The following is a 23,429-nucleotide window of genomic DNA, read 5'->3' as shown; positions in this document are numbered from 1 at the left end:
CGCAGGTATTTTCTTCTGTGGGCACATTGTCTTACACTTCACAAATACTTGTTATCCCAATAAAATACATTTGTGAGTGTAACGTGAAAAAAATGTGGAAAAGTTCACATGGTATGAATACTTTTTCATGGCACTGTATGGGAACACATCCATGTGTATTGGGAAGCTGAGCGTATTCTAAAGCACTTTATATCTTCCTAGAGTCTGCTTCATATACATTTTCCAGGAGCTGTTGGATTAAGGAATCTGAATGTTCCAAGATTGGGTCTCTAAATTTTAATGCTGAGGGGATTAGGCTTATTACATGAATGATCAATCATTGCCCAGATACATTGGTATTTGTAGAAAAATATTTTTAATTCTGAAAGGCGATTTCTTCTCATGGAGAATGTCTCATTGAATCTACAATTAGATGCCTGGGTTTAAAAAAAGAATAGAACATCTTGACTAAGCCGGGGAGTTTCAAAGTCCATTAGAGGTACTTTCCGACAAGTGTCTTCATACCTGCCAGCGGAGAGCGCTTCATGGACCTACGCGGTGTGACATGGACAGGGTCCCGGTGTCATGTGTATGGGGACCCAGCAGCTGACAGGGGGATGGGATCTGTGCTGCCCTTCCTGGGGGGGTGAAGGGCAGGAGAACAGCTGTTGTGGAGACTGTGCAGTTGGGGTCTGCTTGTGTGGCTTGTGCCTGTTGCTTCATGCCTCTGCTTTACTGAGCTGTTATGATATCTTTTTGGACTTTTCCGTCTCAGAAATCGTCGTTCCTTTTTTTTGTTTTTTTTTCCACGCACTTTATTCTTTTCTATGCAAATCTTATCCGTGCATTCTTTCCACGGCTGCATCTTTTTCTTCCCATTGTCATCTATTTATTTCACCTTGTCCTCCTGATTTGCTTTTCTACTTACTCGCAGTGTGTATTTTCGCATGGCTGCGCTCAGCAACTGTATGTGCGCCCTGGTAGGTCTCTGCTCAGAGATATGTGCCCGCATACTGGGCAGTGTTTGTATGAGACGAGGGTACCACTTGTGGCTGGCAGCTGTGGTCAGTGTGACGCCCTTTCTTCAAGAACTAAGTAATCCTCGGAGCATTTTCTCCAACTCCAACAACTTCTTCAATGTGTGAGTATACATTTTCACATAAATATATGTAACTGGCTGCATGGGCTAAGAAATGAAAAACTGTAAGGAATCAATCATTTTCATCTACATCGATTTCTTATTGACATATTCTATGCCATTTGTGGATTATTTATTTTACTCGCTTATATAGCGCTATTAATTCCACAGTGCTTTACAGATGTGATCATCACTGTCCCCATTGGGGCTCACAATCTAAATTCACTACCAGTCTTTGGAGTGTGGGGGGGAAACCGGAGAACCCACACAAACATGGGGAGAACATACAAATTCCTTGCAGATGTTGTCCTTGGTGGGATTTATTTGGATGATGTGGGTAATGACAAACTTCTGAAATACTGAATAGTCCTTTCCTATATTCGCATAGTTGTAGAACTTATTTAAGGAAGCGTATTGTACTGGGGAGTCAATATGTATATTAATTGCTAGATTAACAGAACTTTTCATCTTCTAATCCCTTTACACAGTTATCTGCTGCAGCATGTCATAGTTATTTATACTACCAAACGGCTTATTGCATGTTCTTGCCAAGCAGTCGCCTACCTCTCAACATGTCCCATAGAAACTCACACTGTGACATTTAAAGGGAATTTGTCACTAGGATTTTGCTACCTCATTTGAGAGCAGCATAATGTAGAGACAGAGATCCTAATTCCAGCGATGTCACTTATTGAGCTGTTTGCTGTCATTTTGATAAAATCAATGTTTTCTCTGGTTCAGATCTGGCAATTATAGAGAGCTCATGAATATGCTGACTACCTGGCAGCAGGCCAAGTAATCCTCTAAGGATAAACTAAGCTACTGCTGATTAAACAGGGATTTTATCAAACTACACTAAGCAGCCCAGTAAGTGACACATCACTGGAATCAGGATCTCTGCCCCTACATTATGCTGCTCTCAGATTAGGTGGCAAAAACCTGATGACAGATTCCCTTTAAGTAATCACGTGTTGTCACTTTCTGACAAGATGTAAGCTATAGCTTTCTTAAATACTGCCATGGACTATTCTTTGAAAAAGAAAAAAAATCTTGTAGACTGCTACTTTAAAGAAGCACTTTGATTATTTTTTTTTTAGGTTAAACCTGTTTTAATGTATATGCAATGTAGTGTAGGTGTGGTAATATACGCACCGATCGCCATCTTTTCAGGTTTAGGGCATGTGCGTACGTTGCGTCGTGTCACTGCAAAAAAATCTGCAGTGATTTGACAGCTCATGTACGCTTCAAATCGCTGCAGAAACACTGCGTAATGGATGCAGTGGAGTATTGGAGCAGGAGCTGCATCCAAAGCGCATGAAAGAAGTGGCATGCTGCATTTTTGACCGCAGCGATTTGGATTAAAATTTCTGCATGCAAATCGCTGCGTTCTCAAACGCAACGTGCAAATGGATTGTGCACAATCTTCATAGATTGTGCAGGGGACGGAGGACGCATGCATTTACACTGCAGTGCTAGACGCAGTGTAACTGCATGCAATACCCACACGTTCGCACACAGCCTAACAGCACCACTCTTCTGAGTCAGGTGACGACTATTAAAATTTACCGGATCACACTGGGGTTAATGTGTAAGCCGGAAGTCGCTTTTACATTATAAGCTTCGCGAGCGTTAGGATAAGACTTACATTGTAAAACAGACTTCCAACTCACACATAAACCCCAGTGTGATCAGAATACTCGTTACTTGACTCAGAAGAGGACCGGAGAGGTGGTGGCACCGGGTAAGACAAAGATAATACACCTACACTACACTACATGTACATTCTAGTGATGAGCAGGCACTACTATGCTCGGGTGCGGAGTACTCAACACAAGCAGGTCAAACACTCAGACGGGCACAGCTCGAGTACCGAGCAGAATGGAAGTCAATGACAAACTCTTTCTAGAATATCTCCTGGAAAAATGCTTGTTTTTTATTTACTTCCATTATATTCGATACTCGAGTCCAGCCTGTCCAAGCAGCCGTCCTGCTTATTTCAAGTACCGAGTATGGTAGTGCCCGCTCATCACTACTAGTACAGGGCACTCGAGCATGGTAGTGCCAGCTCATCACTAGTACAGAGCATGGTAGTGCCCACTCATCACTAATGCATTCACAGAAGTTTAGCCCATACAAATTTTAATGAGAGCGCTTCTTTAATTTTATTTATTTTCACACAGGAGGGATGATCCAGGAAGTATCTCTGACTGGTCAAGATATTGATAGATTTCTATGTATGTCTCTTTCCAGACAGAGGCGCTGCCGGATGACTATCCCGGGAAGATGTATAAATAAATATGCTGCATGTAGGGGTCAGTAAAAGCCGCTAAAACTACTTTTTAATACAGTATGAAGGGTCTGAATTAAGCTCATTTTATTTTTCATTTCTTCTGTTACACAAACACTATTATTGGAAAAGAGGCACACGGAGGGCACAGCTAACCACTGGGATCACCCCTGGCACAAAAAATCATAACATGTGAAGAGCAAGAAAAAGAGAGCCAAAAATGAGGGATCAACCAGGCACAATATAGAAAGATATATCAATCGATTTTTATTATTGGTTTTTCAAAAAGCACACAAGCAGACACAGTGTGTCAAAAAAGGCCTTAAACAGTGAACACACACAATTAAAAACATTTAAAAAACACACATATGGACCACCAGAATGTCAATGCGTAAGCAAGTAAGTATAATACAGGACTGGGTAATCAAAATATCCATTTGAACAGATAATACATAGAGAACAATGATATAATCAGATAATAATATTATATCTGTTGACAAAAATAGAAATTTACCCACATAGGAAATTTAGGGCATAAAATACCAATTTGGTGTTACCAATGTGAATAGACTATGCCCTCAGACCCCATAAATCAGTAGTAATGTTACCTGGTCACGAGGCACGCTGCTCACACACCAGATTCTGAGGACTGTTTTTTCAGCAGGACAATGCGCCATGCCCCACAACTAGGTCAATCAATGTGTGGATGAAGGACCACCACATCAAAACCCTGTCATAGCCAGCCCAATCTCCAGACCTAAACTCCATTGAAAACCTCTGGAATGTAATCAAGAGGAAGATGAATAGTCACAAGCCATCAAACAAAGACTTTTTTTTTTTTTTTAAATTCTTTATTTTTAAGTGAGAACCTTCAACATAACATAATACATTTCTTAAGACCAAATAGGCCAATTTGCATTACAATACATATACCATGAACAAGATGCAAGACGGGAAATATAAATTTGTAACTTGCTGGATAACCTTCCTTCATATATCTCATCCCGGGTTCCTGATAAGTCTAGGTTCCACCACACTTTTTCTTTAATGCAGATTCACATTAAAACAGATAACAAAGGTAACTCACAAATGTATGTAAAACAAGAAAGATAAAGAGGCTAGAGAAGAAAGAGAAGATATTAAGCAATCAGAGTGTGAGAAGAATAGGAAAGTGAGAAGACAGATGGAAGGGGAGAGGGGGGGAGGGAGGGGAATTCGGCTATGTATTACAGTCTGCGGTTCCATCGGCGACCACATCGCCCCACAAAGACATTTTTTAAATTTTTGCACCAGGAGTGGCATAAGGTCACCCAAAAGCAAAAATGCCCTATGTGGCTCAAAACTAACGGTGCACATTACCCTAAAAACACTATGCCTGCCGTCAAACTTGGTGGTGGTAGCATCATGCTGTGAGGATGCTGTTTTTGAGCAGAGACAGGGAAGCTAGTCAGAGTTGATGGGAAGATGGATGGAGCTAAATAAAAGGCAATCCTGAGCTAAAACCTGTTAGGGGCTGCAAAAGACTTGAGACCAGGGCGTAGGTTCACCTTCCAGCAGGTCAAGGACCCTACATATAATGCCGGAGCTACAATGGAATGGTTTACATCAAAGCATATTCATGAGTTTAAATGGCTCAGTCAGAGTCCAAACCTAAATCCCATTGAGAATCTGTGAAATGTGCTGAAAAGAAATAGCGCAATAGTGCCTTTTCCAAGATTAAATGTTAAGTATGTGGTGTTATGCTTGCCTTGACACTTATTTGTAAGGCTAAAGTGATGCCATTCAATCAAGATCCTTCACAAGCTCTCAGATTTTGACCTTGTTCACAGTCTGAGTTGTGGAGGTATCTTGATTGAGTGACATCGCTTCTACAGCAGCTGCGCAGGATAACCACTTTCCATTTGATTTCTTGCATGTTACCCGACTCGGTGAGCCCTTGGACTTGCAGCACCCTTCAGCCTTAGAAATACGTGTCAAGGCGATCATAACACCACATACCATTTAATCTTGGATAAAGCACTATTGCACTATTCCTTTTCAGAATGTTTCACAGATTTCTTGCATTGAGAATCTGTGGCAATATTTGAAAATTGCTGTTCACAGATGCTCTCCATCCAATCTCACGGAGCTACAGCTAGTTTACAAAGTGATTCCATAATTTTCCCCCCTGTTTGGTTTTGAAAAGTAAGGCATTATGTTTTCATGATTTTTTTTTAGTGTTTCTTAAAGCCAGAAAGTTGCCATTTGAAATGACTTTAGTTTTGTGCCATGTCTGTGATCTGCTTTTTTTTAAACAAAAGTAAACAACAGAATGAACATCCTCAGAGCCAGATGAATCCATAATTTTTGCCAGGGGTTGTACGAATCATATGAGCCACCTCCACTGCCGTATTTGTCTCTCCAGAACTGAAAGACCTTGTTATGACCTGACTTGTTGACTGATATTTTGCCAGGACGTTCACCTCTTGGCTTTTGGATAGATGGACTTAATTTCGTATTCTTCCAATTGTCTTGGGAATCAACCTAATAACACATTGAACTCTTAAGGCCCCTTTACACACGGCAAAATCGCTAGCGATATTGCTGTAACGTCACCGGTTTTGTGACGTAATTGTGACCTCCCCAGCGACATTGCAGTGTGTGACACGCATCAGCGACCTGGCCCCCGCTGTGAGGTCACTGATCGCTAGAAGTCGTTCTGGACCATTCTTTGGTCCTTTGTTTCCCGTTGCACAGCATGTATTGGTGTGTTTGACACCGTTACAATGACATCGTTAGCGACCCAGCCCATAGGCGGCGTGCTATAGCGTTCCCTTTCCAGCGAGGTCGTTCTGCAAGTCCGTATCGCTGCTGCGTCGTTGGCCAGATCTGCCTGTTAGACAGCTCACCAGACTGTTAGAGACTTTCCAGCAATCCCGGCCAGGTTGGGATCGTTGGTGGGATCGCTAGAAAGTCTCAGTGTGTAGAGGGGCCCTTAGGAATGTGACAACAGGTTGTAATTGCATTAAACAGGAAGATAAAGATTTTTCCACAACCAGGAGTAAAATAGTAACAATAGAAGAAATAGTATTTTTTTTATAGTCCATTAGACCATCGTATTGCATCTTTATTATTGTCTTTTTACCATCAGTGCAAAATCTGTAAACGTGTTAAAGTAATTTCTGCTCTGCTAAAGTGAGCATTGCACCACCATACATCTTATTATAAATATCCTTCAAGAGATGACATGACGGACCTTTCATTCTATACCTTCGTCTACATGCCTCTCAGCTTCCACACCCTAATTTAGAAACCTCCTTACGTTTACATGTTGCAATGATTCTCTATGTTTGTTGCTTTCATATAAGATTTACTGGTGCTACAAACTCCAACATTGCCAGTGCCATGAAAAAGTATACATACCCCTTTTTCACATTCTTTCAAAAAACACCCACAAAGTTAAATGCATTTTTTTGAGATCTTAGGTGATATACCAACAGTAAGTACCAAGTATTTGTGAAGAGTAAAGGAAATGATGTATGGTTTTCTAAATATATAAAAAATATAAATTTGAAAATTGGTATGAGCATCTGTATTCAGGCCCCGAATCAATACTTTGTAGGACCATCTTTCACTGCAATTACTGTTGCAAGAGTTTTAGCGTATGTCTCTACCAGCTTTTGCACATCTAGAGGCTGAAAGGTTTGCCCTTTTTTCTTTGCCTATAGGTCTGGCTCAGTGAGATTGGATGGAGAGCATTTGTGATCAGCAATTCTTGCCACAGATTGTCAATGAGATTTAGGTCTGAACTGTGACTAGGCCATTTACACACATGAATATGCTTTAATCTAAACTATTACATTGTAGCTCTCAGTATATTTATTGTCCTGCTGGAAGGTGAACCAACAATCTAATCATCTCTTTTGCAGTCTCTAATAGATTTTCCTCCTGTATTTAGACCAATCCATCTTCCCATTAATTCTGACCAGCTAACTTTGTTCCTTCTGCCACAACCATGTTTCACAGTGTGGATGTTGTTTTCACGGTGATGTGCAGTATTAGTTTTCTGCCACGTACAGTGTTTTTACATTTAGTCCCAAAAGTTCTATTTTGGTCTCATCTTACCATATGCTAGCTTGTTCTATGTGCTAGCTGTGTCTCTTACATGGCATTAAAAATCCTCTCCATTCTCAGGAACAGAGATATTTTTTTATTCTATGGTGTACAGTTCATTGCCTAGGTTAACAGCCACCCTGTAAGCTCTCAGTGGCTAGTTACTTAGGTAAGTAGCATGCTCAGTTTATGCTTCTGATCTAGCTTGCGTGTGCCTTGTTGAAGCGGTATTCTATCAGCTTCAGCTCCATATGCATTTCTCCCATGCTGCGGAGGCAAAGCTGCTACTGCTAGCTGCGTGGTAGAGCGTCTAGTTTGGTAGTGGCGCGGCTCTGCTGCTGGCTCAAAGTGTCCACTTCCAAAGTGCCCAACAAACCTGGGATGAATGTAGTAGAACACAAACTAACAACTAGTGTTGAGCGGACCCGGATCCGCAAAATCCGGATCCGCACTGTTTGAGAGCCCGATCCGAGTCCGACCAGTACCCGGGATTCGGGGTGCACGATCCGGATCCGTTTTGGGGTTTTTTTGTTTTGTTTTTTTCTCTCTCTCTCTCTCTTTTCAGAGAAACATTGTGGCACATAGTGAATACTAATAAACAGGGGCAAACAAAAAAACCTTACTGCATGTTATATTGAAAATAAAATGTTTTGTAATGAAACCATCATTTGTATCTAATGCCAACATGTGTATGGGGTGTGAAATTAGGAACTCTATGGGAATTAAAGACAGTTCCTCCTGTGGAGAAGAGAAAAGGTGGGGGTGAGGGGGGAGTAGGATTGACACTGTTTAAAATAATTATTGCAACAAGTACTTGTATTCATCCATCTTTTGTAAGGTGACAGGCTCAGAATAGCCCACTTGGGACCAGGGCATAATGATCAAGGTCACAGATGGTGCGACCTGGACCGGTTAGGAGGGGGCCCGCCGGTAGCAGTGCCAGTTACAGCTGGATGTGGATCTTCAGATGCATATCCAGCTGAAAAGTTTTGTGGCACAGAGCGCCTCTGGCTCCCACACCACAATTACCAAGCAATCTAACATGGGCCCCCCAGAGCCTCGGTTACAAACAGGCCAGATTGCCACCATTACTAACTGCCCTGCATGGGCCCCCCTTCACCTCCGGGCCCCGATGCAGTTGCAGCGGCTGCATCGGCGGTATGTCCGCCAGTGCTGTACATGCAGCCAGCGTATCAGAGGCCAGTGGCAGCAGGTTATATTGCAGATGATGCAATGATATCAGCGCATTGTGCCACCTGCGACATGCTATGAAGTAGGAAGAAGGAACCGCTCATCTTTGGAGTGGGGATATATAGTAGAATCAGGTTTTGTTTTTGCATTAAATTCCTAGAGAGGGGGACATTATACTGTATGTGGGTCACATATGGGGCTTATACTATATAAGGGCTACAGAGGGGGGCATTATATTGAATGGGAGCCACAGAGGGGGATGTTACTATACAGGGGCTACAGAGAAGGACATTATACTGAATATGGACCACAGAGGGGGAATTTATAAAGTATGACAGTAACAAAGGAGAACATTATAATGTGTGTGGTCACAGAGGGGGACATTTATATACTGGGGACTAGAAATAGTTACATACCGTATGGAGCCTCCTATGGAAAGTGATAACCTTAACAATGGCAACCATAATGACCCATATATTATTACTTTTTGGAGCCCACAGTTTTCGACATTCCAATTGAATCAAAGCATAAAAGGTTGATGCCATTACCAAATATGTGCCACAAGGGAGAAGGGCATTACTGTTGTATTTCAACATAAAGACTATCATTACTACTATATTGGAGTACAAAGAGGATGTTTTGTATTGTATGGGGCCCGCAAAAGAGGATATATACATTAATACTGTATGGGGGCCACAGAAGGGAACATTTCTACTGTGAGAGGGTTACAAAGGGGGACCTTTACTACTGTAAAATAGTTTATTTTTGGGGATAATGTTACTATTGGTGGTGAAGAAAAAGGAGATACTGTAATTGTGCAGGGTACCAGGGCATCCTATATATTATCTACAGGGCTCCTGTGTATAATGTCACAGGTGGTAGTATTAGTGTTAGGAGCACGTTTTTTTTATTAATGATCAGCATGTTGCTATTAGGGCCCACTCACACAAGTGTATAAATCGGATGAGTGCTATCTGATGTTTTACTATGAGGCAGTGCCAACCAGCGCTTTATATTTCTCATGCCAATTCGACATGAGAAATAATTGCAGCATGCCTATATTGGCAGCATATACCTGTAGCGCCCCTGAGCCATTCAGGGCACTACTAGGTACTGCATCCTCACCAGGATGCAGGGCCTACCCCCAGGGACCTGGAACACCAGTGCCAGCAACACCTAGACACACCAAAATCCCAGTTCCCACTCCACACCTGGGGTAATTGGCTAGTCGGACACAAGGGGATGGCCACCTAGAAGACGGAGCTAGACCAGGGGACTAGACAACCTGGTGGGAGGAGACGACAGTCAGTCTAGAGGAGTCTAGAGTAGTGAGTGAAAGTGGAAAGATGTGCCCAGAGCTGGATCATGTAACTGTGACCTGGGGCACAGGAGAGTGGTCGCCAGGGCAGGTACACCCAAGTACCGCTGGGACCAGAGCACCGATGGGGCACAGGGCCCTAGGTCAGGCGACAGTTTTATACTGCCTGACAAATACCTGCACAGTGAGGGGACCTTCACAGCCCTCACTGACCCACAGATCCGGGGGCACCAGCAGTAAAGCAAGGATCAGGGTTCAGGACACAGACCAGCCCTACAGGGTCCACACTGCCCGCCGTACGGACAAGGAGACTGCCACAAAAAGGGACAGTTGGGCCCCAAACGTTCCACGCTACGGGGACCCAACCATACTGAGGGTGCCAGGGACAGAGCAATTGAGTTCTCAACTGGCACTGGAATTACAGGGACCTGAACCAGCCGTCCGAGGTTCAAGAGTGAGTAAAGACTGTTAACTACAAGCCACGGTGTGGCCTCACTTATTACTCCATCATACATCTCCCGGGCTCAGCCCTACCTGCAGAGGGCCTACCACCACAGCTGCCATTACCACCAGACCTAGAGATAATCAATTTAGCAGCGGCGGTTTCACCATCTTAACTGCAACACACAGGTGGCGTCACACAAATGACTTTAAGCTCCCCTGTAAATACTCTCCATTAAAAAGCACCCAGCGCAAGCGACCGGGCAACAGCCACCAAAGTGACAATCCCCAGTGATACATTGCCCAGGACCGAGTACCCCATTCCCTGGGCGACACATACCGAATACGTTCAAGTCTATGGCTACGTGCAAACATCGGATTGCACTCCGATGCAGTAGCGTAACTAGAGTTTGATGTGCCCTGGTGCAAAGTTGGTACTTGGGCCCCCCCTCCACGTACATGGGCTACGGAATAATGACAATGACACTTGGGGTACGGGATAATGACGCTGACACTTGGGTCTTACCTACAGCACCCGGGTTTCCCATGATCTGAAATCCCTGTATCAGCACCCTGCTTTCCTATGTTCTGATATCCATCTTGTCCTTGACACCCAGCTTTCCCATGCTCTGCTATACATCTTTCCCTCAGCAACCAGCTTTCCCATATCAGAGCATGGGAAAGCTGGGTGCTGAGAGAAAGAGCCTTTTTCCCTCAACACAAAACATTCCCATCCCATGCTTGTATCTTTGTCCCCCTTCGTAAATATGGTTCTCCAAATACTATAATGGCCCCCACATAGCCTTCCATATAGTACAAAGGGTCCCACATATCCTTCATATATTAGAATGCACCTCCATAGTCCTCCATGTATTATAATGCAGTTCCCATAGTTCTCCATGTTTTATAATTCACCCCATAGTACTCCATATATTATACTGCACTAAACAGTCTTCCATAGTCATCCATGTATAAAGTAGCCCTCATAGCCCTCCAATTATTATAATGCATTTACTATAGTTCTCCATGTATTATAATTCACCCATAATTCTCCATATATTATTCACCCCATAGTTCTCCATATATTATAATTCACCCCATAGTTCTCTATACATTACACTGCACCACATAGTCCTCCATGTTTTACAATGCACCCCCATAGTCCATGTATAAGGTAGCCTCCATAGTCCTCCATATATTATAATGTAGCCCCCGTAGTCCTATATGTATTACAATGCAGCCCCATAAACCTTCATATTGTATTATGCAGCCCCATACTCCTCCATGTATGCGTCACCCCTATATTCCATATATAAGGTGTCCTTCATTTTGTATTATACAGCCCCATACTCTATGTATAATGCAACCCTATAGTCCATGTATAAGGTGTCCTTCATGTTGTATAATCCCATCCCCATAGACCTCCATGTATAATGCAGCCCCATAGACCTCCATGCATGTATAATGCACCCCTATAGTCCATGTATAAGCTGTCCTTCATATTTATTATGCAGCCCCAAAGACCTCCATGTATCATGCAGTCAGCCCCCCAGGCCTCCATGTATCATGCAGCAAGCCCCCCAAGGCCTCTATGTAGCATGCAGCCAGGCCTGCATGTGTAACGGGGTGCCAGAGGTGCCTCGGGGGTTGTAGTCGTGGCCCCGGTCTCGCTCAGGCTAACCCCCGGCTCTGCTGTCACTATTGGGACGGGAGGTGACTTGGTGGGGCAGAGTGTGGTGGTGTAGATGCCGCCGTCAGTTGTACAAAGACTCTGTGGACGTGGATCAATTGAACCAGCAGGCTTGTTTATTGAGCACTTCTCCATCACAGAGGCAAAAACACAGCAGATGACTTCACACTTTTTGCTAGGGGAAAAACCTGTTCCTGACGTCTCCTCCAGTGGGGATGTGCCCGGCTAATCCACTTCACCTGGCTCCCACTCCGGCTAACACAGACTGGACCCACACCAGTACTGCTTCACACTTGAGGCTACTCCTCTTCTTTTCTCCGGCTTTCCTATTCACCCAGCTCCCACACTCTGCCCCTTCTGCTTCTTCTCTCCCGTCCCGGACTCAACTGCCTCCTGGTTCTAACTTTTTCTTAACAACTCTTCTTCTCCCTCCCCTTTCTTCTGCCGGCTCCTCCTTTCCTCTACCCCGTTCCCATGGGGACAGCCGTCCCACCCGGCCACTAGGGGAACCCACTAAAACAGTGCAATTACAATAAAACATTTTTATTAAATAACATCTGTATTAACTACAACACTACACCTCCTTGTAAGGGGTCTGCCCACCCCTTACACATGTATCATGCAGCCAGCCCCCCCAGGCCTCCATGAATCATGCAGCCAGTCCCCCAGGCCTCCATGTATCATGCAGCCAGCCCCCCCAGGCCTCCATGTATCATGCAGCCAGCCCCCCAAGGCCTCCATGTATCATGCAGCCAGCCCCCCCCCAGGCCTCCATGTATCATGCAGCCAGCGCCCCCCAGGCCTCCATGTATCATGCTGCCAGCCCCCCCCCAGGCCTCCATGTATCATGCATCCAGTCCCCACAGGCCTCCATGTATCATGCAGCTAGCCCCCCCCCCAGGCCTCCATGTATCGTGCACCCAGCACCCCCAGGTCTCCATGTATCATGCAGCCAGCCCCCCCCCCCGGCCTCCATGTATCATGCAGCCCCCCCAGGCCTCTGGCCACCGTGTACTCACTGATTTATGAAAATAAAAATAAAAAAAAAAAAACAACAAGTACTCACCTCTCTCCTCCTTCTACCGCTGCTCTGTCCTCACCTCTCATTTCCGTTCCCCCACTGCTCCGGTCAGCGTCTACTCGTCCTACGCTCTGTGCTCTCAGCACAGCAGTTGCACAGGAGTGACATCACTGCGCAGGCATGGGGGGAGAATGATGATGCGTGGAGTGGCGCAGGCCGCTCCATGCTTTATCATTGCTGTGTGCGATTTTGGGGGATGGGGGCCCAGTCCCACTGTCGCTGACACCGGGCAGGGGGGCCCGGTGTCAGCGGCAGCAGCACCAGATCATATAGCGGCCGCGTGGTCTGCGACAGAACAGTGCAGCTCCTCTCTCACAGAAAGGAGCTGGCTGCTGTTATGCAGGGTGGCCGCGGGCCCCTAAAATGCCGTGCCTGGGCGCAATGGCGACCTCTGTGACCGCGGTAGTAACGCCCTTGCTTGAATGTTTTCTCTGTAATCAAATAAGATTTTTTGTTTTCATTAGTACTTACTGATGACCTCTCATTTTCTCAACAAAAATTAGTTAAATACCTTGTAAAAATCCCTAAGGCTAATTTCACACATCAGTTTTTTTCCATCAGGCACAATCCGGAAAAAAATGGGTAAAACGGATCCGGCGCCGGATCAGTTTTATCCCCATTGATTTGTATTAGCGCCGGATTGTGCCTGATGGCCTTGCGTTGCATTCGGCTTTTGCCGGATCCGTCATAAATGCCTAAAGCGGCGGCCGGAGGGAACGTATCTTGTAACGGTTTTTTGTCCGGCAAAAAAAAACGCATCGCGCCGGATCCGGCGCGATACGGCGTGTTTTACAATGGAAGCCTATGGACGCCAGATCCGGCGTAATGCGGTAAAAACGGATGCGCCCGCCCGATCCGTTTTTGGAAACCTGAGCATGCTTCAATGTATTGAAAAAAACGGATCCAGCAAAAAAAAAAAACGGACGAAAAGTTTGCAAAAACGGATGCGCCGGATCCGTTTTTTGACGGATCAGGTATAATGGAACCGTCAAAAAAAAGGATCAGGCACATCAGTTTTTGCATATTCTGCACCGGATCCGTTGCATCAGGCACACGCTGGATTGTGCCTGATGTCAAAATCTGATGTGTGAAATTAGCCTTAGGCGGGCTTTGCACACTACGACATCGCAGGTGCGATGTCGGTGGGGTCAAATTGAAAGTGACACCCATCCGGCATCGCATGCGACATCGTAGTGTGTAAAGCCTAGATGATACTAACGAGTACAAAATCGTCGTAATCGTATCATCGGTGCAGCGTCGGCGTAATCCATAATTACACTGACGCGACGGTCCGATGTTGTTCCTCGCTCCTGCGGCAGCACACATTGCTGTGTGTGAAGTCGCAGGAGCGAGGAACATCTCCTACCGGCGTCACCGCGGCTTCTGTAGGATATGCGGAAGGAGGTGGGCGGGATGTTTACATCCTGCTCATCTCCGCCCCTCCGCCGCTATTGGCCGCCTGCCGTGTGACGTCGCTATGATGCCACACGACCCGCCCCCTTAGGAAGGAGGCGGGTCGCCGGCCAGAGCGACGGTCGCAGGGTAGGTGAGTGCATGTGAAGCTGGCGTAGCGATAATTTTTGCTACGTCAGCTGTCACAAGATATCGTACCTGCGACGGGGGCGGGGACTATCGCGTGCGACATCGCAGCATCGGCTTGCGATGTCGCAACGTGCAAAGCCCGCCTTAGTCTCCCTAATTCTGACACCTTTATTCATGACTCTATTACAGGCATATTCATATTTATTGCTTTTGGAGCACAATATGTAAAAATTCTGCTTGCAATTCACCTGGGCTTTTCTTAAGACTTATCTCTTGGGATGCAAGTAAAATATATCTTTGTACCGTGTTAGCCAGTAGAGATAAAAAAATTTTGTTTAAAAGAACAGAGAGTCCTCAGTGGTTGATACCTTTTAATGGCTAACTGAAAAGATGGTAATAATTGCAAGCTTTCGAGACTACTCAGGTCTCTTCATCAGGCATGGTATAACACAAAATCTGAAGAGTCACATATTTATACACAACAGGACATAGGACATTTTTATCTCTACTGGCTAACACGGTTCAAAGATATATTTTACTTGTATCAAAATGGAGGATACCAGAATGTACCGCATCTTTATGGAACTAAAGACACTTCTGAAGAAACGCGCACAACTGGACAGCGACATATTTTTCTTATCCAAAGTTGGGTTTTTTTTGTTTTTACTGCCCCATTCTATGTTTTGTTGTGTATAAATATGTGACTCTTCAGATTTTGTGTTATACCATGCCTGATGAAGAGACCTGAGTAGTCTCGAAAGCTTGCAATTATTACCATCTTTTCAGTTAGGCTGGGGCCACACGGGCACTACTGCGATCCACTTGCATGAGACTCGGCTCGTGCTGGCGGTACAGCAGAGCCGAGTGTCATGCCTGTGTCCTTGCAACTGAGGTCCGTTCGTGCGAGCAGACCTCAGCTGCGGGGGGCGGGCCGGCACTCAGGAGAGGAGGGAGGGATTTCTCTCCCTCTCTACTGTGTAGCCGGCTATTGCCATTCTCGCACTGCACTAGCAGTACACCGGTGTACCGCGAGTGCAGTGCGATTTTTCTCTCGCCCCATTCACTTGAATGGGTGCGAGAGAAAGAGACTCAGCTTACAATCGCAGCATGCTGCGATTGTTTTCTCAATCCGATTAGGGCTGAGAAAATAATCGCCCATGTGTGCTGACACACAGGCTAGAATTGGTCCGAGGGGAATGCGATGTTTTATCGCACTCCACTCGCACCGATTTTCTCGCCGTGTGGCTTAAGGTCCAGTCACACTAAGGCCGGGGCCACACGGGGACTTCTGCGATCCACTTGCATGAGACTCGGCTCGTGCTGGCAGTACAGCAGAGCCTAGTGTCATGCCTGTGTCCTTGCAACTGAGGTCCGTTCGTGCGAGCAGACCTCAGCTGCGGGGGGCGGGCCGGCACTCAGGAGGGGAGGGAGGGATTTCTCTCCCTCTCTGCTGTGTAGCCGGCTATTGCCATTCTCGCACTGCACTAGCAGTACACCGGTGTACCGCGAGTGCAGTGCGATTTTTCTCTCGCCCCATTCACTTGAATGGGTGCGAGAGAAAGAGACTCAGCTTACAATCGCAGCATGCTGCGATTGTTTTCTCGGTCCGATTAGGGCTGAGAAAATAATCGCCCATGTGTGCTGACACACAGGCTAGAATTGGTCCGAGGGGAATGCGATGTTTTATCGCACTCCACTCGCACCGATTTTCTCGCCGTGTGGCTTAGCCCTAAGCAACTTACCAGCGATCCCAACAACGATAGGGATCGCTGGTAAGTTGCTAGGAGGTTGCTGGTGAGATGTCACACTGCGACGCTCCAGCGATCCCACCAGCAACCTGACCTGGCAGGGATCGCTGGAGCGTCGCTACACAAGTTGCTGGTGAGCTCACCAGCAACCAGTGACAAGCCCCCAGCGCCGCGTGGAAGATGCTGCGCTTGGTAACTAAGGTAAATATCGGGTAACCAACCCGATATTTACCTTGGTTACCACCGCACGGAGCTACACGTGCAGAGAGCAGGGAGCAGCGCACACTGAGCGCTGGCTCCCTGCTCTCCTAGTTACAGCACACATTGGGTTAATTACCCGATGTGTGCTGCAGCTAAATGTGCACAGAGCAGGGAGCAGCACACAATGCTTAGCGCTGGCTCCTTGCTTTCCAAGTTACAGCACACATCGGGTTAATTACCCGATGTGTACTGCAGCTAAATGTGCACAGAGCAGGGAGCAGCGCACAATGCTTAGCGCTGGCTCCTTGCTCTCCTAGTTACAGCACACATCGGGTTAATTAACCCGATGTGTGCTGCAGCTACATGTGCACAGAGCAGGAGTCGGCACTGACAGTGAGAGCGGTGGAGGCTGGTATCAAAGGTAAATATCGGGTAACCAAGGACAGGGCTTCTTGGTTACCCGATGTTTACATTGGTTACCAGCCTCCGCAGAAGCCGGCTCCTGCTGCCTGCACATTTAGTTGTTGCTGTCTCGCTGTCACACACAGCGATCTGTGCTTCACAGCGGGACAGCAACAACTAAAAATGGCCCAGGACATTCAGCAACAACCAACGACCTCACAGCAGGGGCCAGGTTGTTGCTGGATGTCACACACAGCAACATCGCTAGCAACGTCACAAAAGTTGTTCGTTAGCAGCGATGTTGCTAGCGATGTTGCTTAGTGTGACGGGGCCTTTAGGCCTTAGCCATTAAAAGGTATCAACCACTGAGGACTCTCTGTTCTCTTGGGATGTGCATTTTCACCCCTCCTTCTCAGGTGCTGCCAATTACAGCTCAGCAATCTTGCAGTTTCAGGCTTTGGTGGTGTGAGCTTTCACCCTTCCTTTGAAGACGCAGACAATCATATCTTGTCAGCTGATCTAGCAGTCTCAGACGTTGAGATTGAAAGTGTCTGAGATATATCGGTGAATACACAAGCCCCCAGAGAAGACTCAAATACCCAGTAGAACTATAGAACCAGTAGAATTGTGCTCAAAAAGCAACCAATGTGAATATCCCTGCAATCAGCACAAAATAGAAAAAAAAGTAGTAAAATCAGGGAACTCAATTTTTTTATTTTATTTTTTTTACAAAATAATAATCAGCTCATTTTTTTTGGATCAAATGACAGGTCTTCTTTAAATACTTTAAAGTTTAACCTCTCCCTGTCCTGTAACATACTGTACCGCCCCTGTAGCAGTCAGACTGCTCGGATCCGGGGTTTGCTATGGCTCGAGGGTCTCCGGACCCAGAGGCTCGCAGACACTCGAAAATAAAAAGGGGGCTATTTACAGGGGAGGTTATTGTTCGTGACGCCACCCGTGGTTCGTAGAAAATGGGAGTATCGCCGCTGCCGATGGGAGTACCCGGGGGAGATGGAGCAGGACAGCCAGATGACGTTTCTCTCCACGGGTAGGGTAGGCCCCGGGACTCTTTATGGTGGCGGTGCAGGCCGCGCAGCAGGCCGGACGCAGTGGGGGAAATGCAGCGTACTCACTCAGGCAGTGTGGGTGTTGGTGCGACCATCAAACAGACTCCGACACATAAGTAAACCAAGTCTCTGAGCACCGCTGCCTCTCTGGGGGGAGCTTGTCCAGGAATCCGCTCCCTTTGATGTTGCTGGTGATCTTGACCTGCCTCCTTGTACTTAATTGGAGATGGTTCTGAGTGACCCCTCTGTTTGAAGCCTTTGGGGTCCCGCTCCCTATACTCGGATAGGGGAGCTGTGCTCTCGATGGCTGACACTTGGGATTTCAGTGGGCTGCATGGGTTGGAAAGCTCTATCCCCCCTCGTGTTGGTGCCTTCGATCTCTGAGCTCTTGGGGACAGTTCATAGAGAGACTATCCTCCACAGGTTAATTATCAGGTTGCGTGAAGCTACTCCCTGATCTAGGGTCCAGTACCCCACTGTCCTCGGTACCAGTCCGGTTACTAGATATTCCGGGTGCCTACCGTTCTCCAAAACTAAGTCTGGCTCCTTTCTCCAATACCCTGCGACCGGGTCTTCGACTCCTCCGGTCCCAGACCACTGTCTGCGACCTAGCCAATGTCTCCCATGGAGCTCCAACTCCCCTAGCTCCTCACTCTCTGAGGGCTACTACTCAACTCCTCTTCCAGCTCTCCAGGAGCGGCCACTTCAGCTCCTCTCTCATTGAAAGCTGACACTGAAGTGACCTAAGTCCCTCCCACCAGTCTGCCTGACCCCTAGGCAGGTGGCCCTATTTCAGCTAGACCACCCACTGGTGTGCCTGACAGGGTGTGGTGTGAGGTGTGGTTAGGATTTGAATGCTGATAGAAGCAACACCAAAGGTTAGGATCCCAGAACCATGGAGGGTGTGTTCTGCACTATAAGGACAGGAGTGCAGTTCCCTGTGACACCCTGACTAGTCCAGGGCATCACATACTATTACACAGTGGTAGGGATACACTTTTAGGAGTTCTCCAATAAGTTATTACCTACCCACAGAATAAATGTTTAATGAGACCCCTACCGATTAGCAGAATGGGGAACTTTTACCCTGTTAGGCTATGTGCGCATGTTGCGTAATTGCATGCAGTTACGCTGCGATCTGCACCGCAGCGTAACTGCATGCGTCCTGCGTCCCCTGCATAATCTATGGAGATTATGCAGGAGACGTGCGTACGTGGCGTATTAGAGCGCAGCACTTCGGCTGCTGCCCGAAGCGCGCATTCTAAGAAGTGACATGTCACATCTTTCCTGCGCTCTGCCTGCATCCCCCGCTCTGTCTATGGGAGGGGCTGCAGTCAGAGCGCATGGAATCTGCTTTTTTCTTTTTCATTACAGACTTTCTGCAGCGATTTGAAGCGCACGTGTGCTGTTCAAATCGCTGCAGAAATTTCTGCAGTGACAGTACGCAACGTGCGCGCATAGCCTTAGAATGGAGTAGGAATGCGCATGCTCGACAGCAGTTCCATTCATTCCCTATGGGGCTGCTGACAGCTGCGCTTGGCTTTTTCTGGCAGCCCATAGAGAATAAATGGTGCAACAGTCAGATATCCGGCCCGACATTCCATTTTGAAATTGGGATAAGTTACACATTCTTTCGATCTGTGTGGGTTCTAACAGTCAGACCCCAATGATCAACAAGGTATCAAATATCTACCTAATATCTATCTCTGATAATAATTAATAATTAATTATTATAGTAATTGAACATCACAGTTAGGATGTGAGTAAAGTAGATGTGAAGGAGCCTTCTATATTTTACAGTCAACACTCCACTCTAAAGGGGATAACCCCTAGCAGACACCTAACAGATATTTGCATGTAGCTAGTGTGGGTTGATGGAGTAAATTCTACCTTAGGTGGCACTGATCAAGCGTACCTTTCAATAAAACTGTGAGACCATCCATCCTTATGACCTTGTGGTTTCTACTTAGGCCAAATTCATATATCCGTGAACACTGAGTACAGATCACACTCAGGACTGGCCTTAGGTCTCCTGAGGCAAACACAACAGCCTTTTATATGCTGTTGAGTTCAGTTCAGTTGATGCAAGGCCAATCCATACATTTTGGTTTGTACTCAGACCATAATACACGAATATGTAAAAAAAACTGGCCCAAACCAATGACAAATAGATGGTCTGCTCGATGACAGCTACATGTGGTAGTTTAGTTTTAAGATTGATTAATTCATGGAAGAGAAGGAATGGATTGTCATGCCACACTGCAGGATGGATTTCACGTGTTTTGGAGCTAGCATGCTCCTTCTTCGGGATCTAACAATGGCAGAGATCCTGAAAAAGGAGCACGCTAGCTCCGAAATGCGTAGACCTAGAACAATAAAAAATCTGTTGAATATATAATTTGCTCTCCTGAATCCATCCATGGCAACTCATTCCTTCACTTCCACTGATTGATATTTCACCTAGTGGGTCCGCAGCAGCCGATTTTACGATAACAAATGTATCGTAGGAGTTGTGACTTGCACAACTCACCCAGGTGAGTGATTCCCTGCACTCCCTTATACTGGTTAATACCAGGATAAGACTCCAGTTTTGCGCTTTTTGGCTTTTCAGCGTCATAGTTTTAAGATTGCTGAGACTAGTCCCTTCCCTGGTAATGTATCCAGCTCTCTACTGGAAGCCATAGGTGGGACTCCTTTATACATTAACCCCCAACAGACAGTTTCTGATTTCTAGTTATTTAGTTCAGCTAGATGTAGTTACTCGGATGTTTTGCTCCTGTTGCACTATTTTGTATATACGGTTTTCTGACCTCGGCTTGTATTTGTACCACCTGCTTGCTTTCTGATTTTGTTCCTGTTGTGACATCTTGGTCTAAACCCCGCATGACAACCCTTTTTGACGCCAACTTGATCCACCGGTTAGCAGCTGCCTCTGCGGCCCATGCCCAGGTATCCCTGTGTAAGTTCAGATCTCTATACAGGAGTTAAAGGGTGACAGCCAGAGCAACCCTAGAGATCTAGTAAGCAGAGTGCCTTCTGAAAAGATTGTCTGCAAGTGTCACTGCGACTGAGGACCTCAGCTGTGGGGGACGGGCCGGCAATGAGGAGGGGCGGGCCAGCATGGAGGAGGAGAAGGAGGGATTTATCTCCCTCTCTCCTCCGTAGCCGTCTATTGCCATTCTCGCACTGCACTCGTGGTACATCGGTGTACTGTGAGTGCAGTGCAATCTTTCTCTCGCCCCATAGATTTGAAGTGTGAGAGAAAGAGTTTTGCATTACAATCGCAGCATGCTGCGATTGTTTTCTCGGTCCGATTGGGGCCGAGAAAATAATCGCTCATGGTTGCTGACACACAGGTTAATATTGGTTCGAGTGGAATGCGATGTTTTATCCACGGTCCGATTTTCATGCCGTGTGTCTTAGGCCTAAGCCCTATTAACAGCTTCCAGGCTTGCGCGACAGTGTATCCATGACACAAACACCAGCTGTGTAACACTGCCAGCTTCTGTTCTGTTCACCAAATGCACTACATGTGACCTGTGATGAATGCCCATCCCAGATCATTAGATTGTTTTGTTATCGTTATTTTTTTTTTTTTTTTTTTGCATGGAAGCTTGTACATCTGTCATTTGTCAATAACATTTTGATTAACAAGTGCATATTTTGCTTGCTTTTTTCCTTATGATTTAGCAATTTCTGAAACTGTAACTCTTCTCTCCTTTTTCAGGAAGTTTGTTCGTTGCTCCTGTGGATGGACCTTTTTGCTCCTCTCTGGATTTGTTCTGCTGATTTCTTTGGTACCCACTGGACGTCCATTGCTCTCACTGAAACACCTGTTAAGGTTGGGAGTAAGTACTGCTGTTTGCCAAGGTATTCCCTATTTATTTCAACTTTTGGAAGATCTAACTGGCTCCTGTCACCAACCATTGCCACCTGGTACACTACTTCTCCATCGGCTGGAAACCAGACAGAGTTGTCAAGCTGAGGGGCACCAATGGGAGGGTTACCATGTCTCTCCACAGACCTTCACACTGACATTGTGCTGTCTTTCTTTGGCAGAAGAACTGTCTGTGTTTGTGCGTTACTTGCGAAGAGGCTATCCTGCTGGCACTTCTCTGCGTTTAGTCTTTTTGCTGAATGCCAGTCTTCTGGGATTGTACAATCTTCTTTTAGTTTCCACTGCACTTTATGCTCCTAGTTATACCCAAAGTGTGGTTGGGGTAGCCATTGGGACCCTATGCTGGCACCTCACCTATCGCGGCTGGTTCCGTACACCCTACTCACCTGGACCACCTGGTTTTGGAATGTTTCCTAGACTGGCTGGAGCAAGAAATAAACTGGGATGAAAAAAGTGGCATTTTAATCTGAACATGTCTATTTTATTGGTCAATTTCCATCGAGGTTATTTTCTTGTTTGTTTTACAGCAAATGAATTACTATTTGCCTCATGCCTGGAGTCTACCGTTACAAAATTTAATAATTCTAAATTATCAACCTAACCTGAAAGCTCAGCTGTGAAGATAATAACTTTCTTTTTAAAAGCATTACAGGGCAACAGGACAGTTACAAAGATAGATGCAAATAAACCTGATCTTATCAATGAGAAGAAATATTGAATAATAAAGATGATCTATAAAAAATGCTACCTTCATATTTGTAATATTCGGTTATCAAATTAAAGAAGCACTCCCAAAAAGTTATTTACTAATTAAATATGTGTGTGTATACACAGTGTATGTGTATATATATATATATATATATATATATATATACATGTTATGTAGCGTGAGTGCGTTAATATACTCACCTACCACCGTTCTCTCTGGTGTCCAGCGTCATTCTTCTCATCCCTTCTGCAGACTCTCTGGGTCACTCTGCGTTGTTTTTACAATGTAAGGCCATGTAGGGTCAGAACGAGGCTTCATAGACTTACATTGTAAAAGAGACTTCTGGCTCATCCATAGAGCATAGAGTGAGCTGGCTAGTCGGAATGGAGGCGACATCACTCAGAAGAGGAGAACGGTGCTGTACACTGCAGAGGTAGGTGAGTATATTAACACACTATATTATATGCATATATACATATTTCATTAATACAAAAACTTAATGGTAGTGTGTAATCCTTGCGGGGCGTGCACGGGGTTAGTGGAGCAACTGGATCAAGGCACTGATCACTAACCTGGAAGAATGTACCTGAACGGCTACCGAGTTTTCACTAAAGCCACAAGAGTTGGAGATAGGCTAACACG

The 23,429-nt window shown here is 45.8% G+C and overlaps 1 protein-coding gene across 1 annotated transcript; it reads left to right on the top strand.

The window, feature by feature from the left end:
- Positions 1-562: 562 nt before the first annotated feature.
- On the top strand, positions 563-22,838 carry FITM1 (fat storage inducing transmembrane protein 1). The gene is made up of 2 exons (XM_075340750.1): positions 563-1,120; positions 21,908-22,838. Exons 1-2 carry the CDS (start codon positions 927-929, stop codon positions 22,524-22,526), a joined length of 813 nt encoding a protein of 270 aa, XP_075196865.1. The 5' UTR covers positions 563-926; the 3' UTR covers positions 22,527-22,838.
- Positions 22,839-23,429: the final 591 nt, after the last annotated feature.

This window comes from Anomaloglossus baeobatrachus, chromosome 1 (assembly GCF_048569485.1).
Source record: "Anomaloglossus baeobatrachus isolate aAnoBae1 chromosome 1, aAnoBae1.hap1, whole genome shotgun sequence".
Lineage (NCBI taxonomy): Eukaryota > Metazoa > Chordata > Amphibia > Anura > Aromobatidae > Anomaloglossus > Anomaloglossus baeobatrachus.
The sequence above is the reverse complement of the archived record's forward strand: the minus strand, read 5'-3'. Positions and strand labels throughout refer to the sequence as shown.

Excerpts from the sequence above, each read along its gene's own strand:
- FITM1 (XM_075340750.1), top strand. The coding sequence starts at position 927 with ATGGCTGCGCTCAGCAACTGTATGTGCGCCCTGGTAGGTCTCTGCTCA. Across the intron at positions 1,121-21,907 it reads TCCAACAACTTCTTCAATGT|GAAGTTTGTTCGTTGCTCCT; the intron begins GTGAGTATACAT and ends CTCCTTTTTCAG.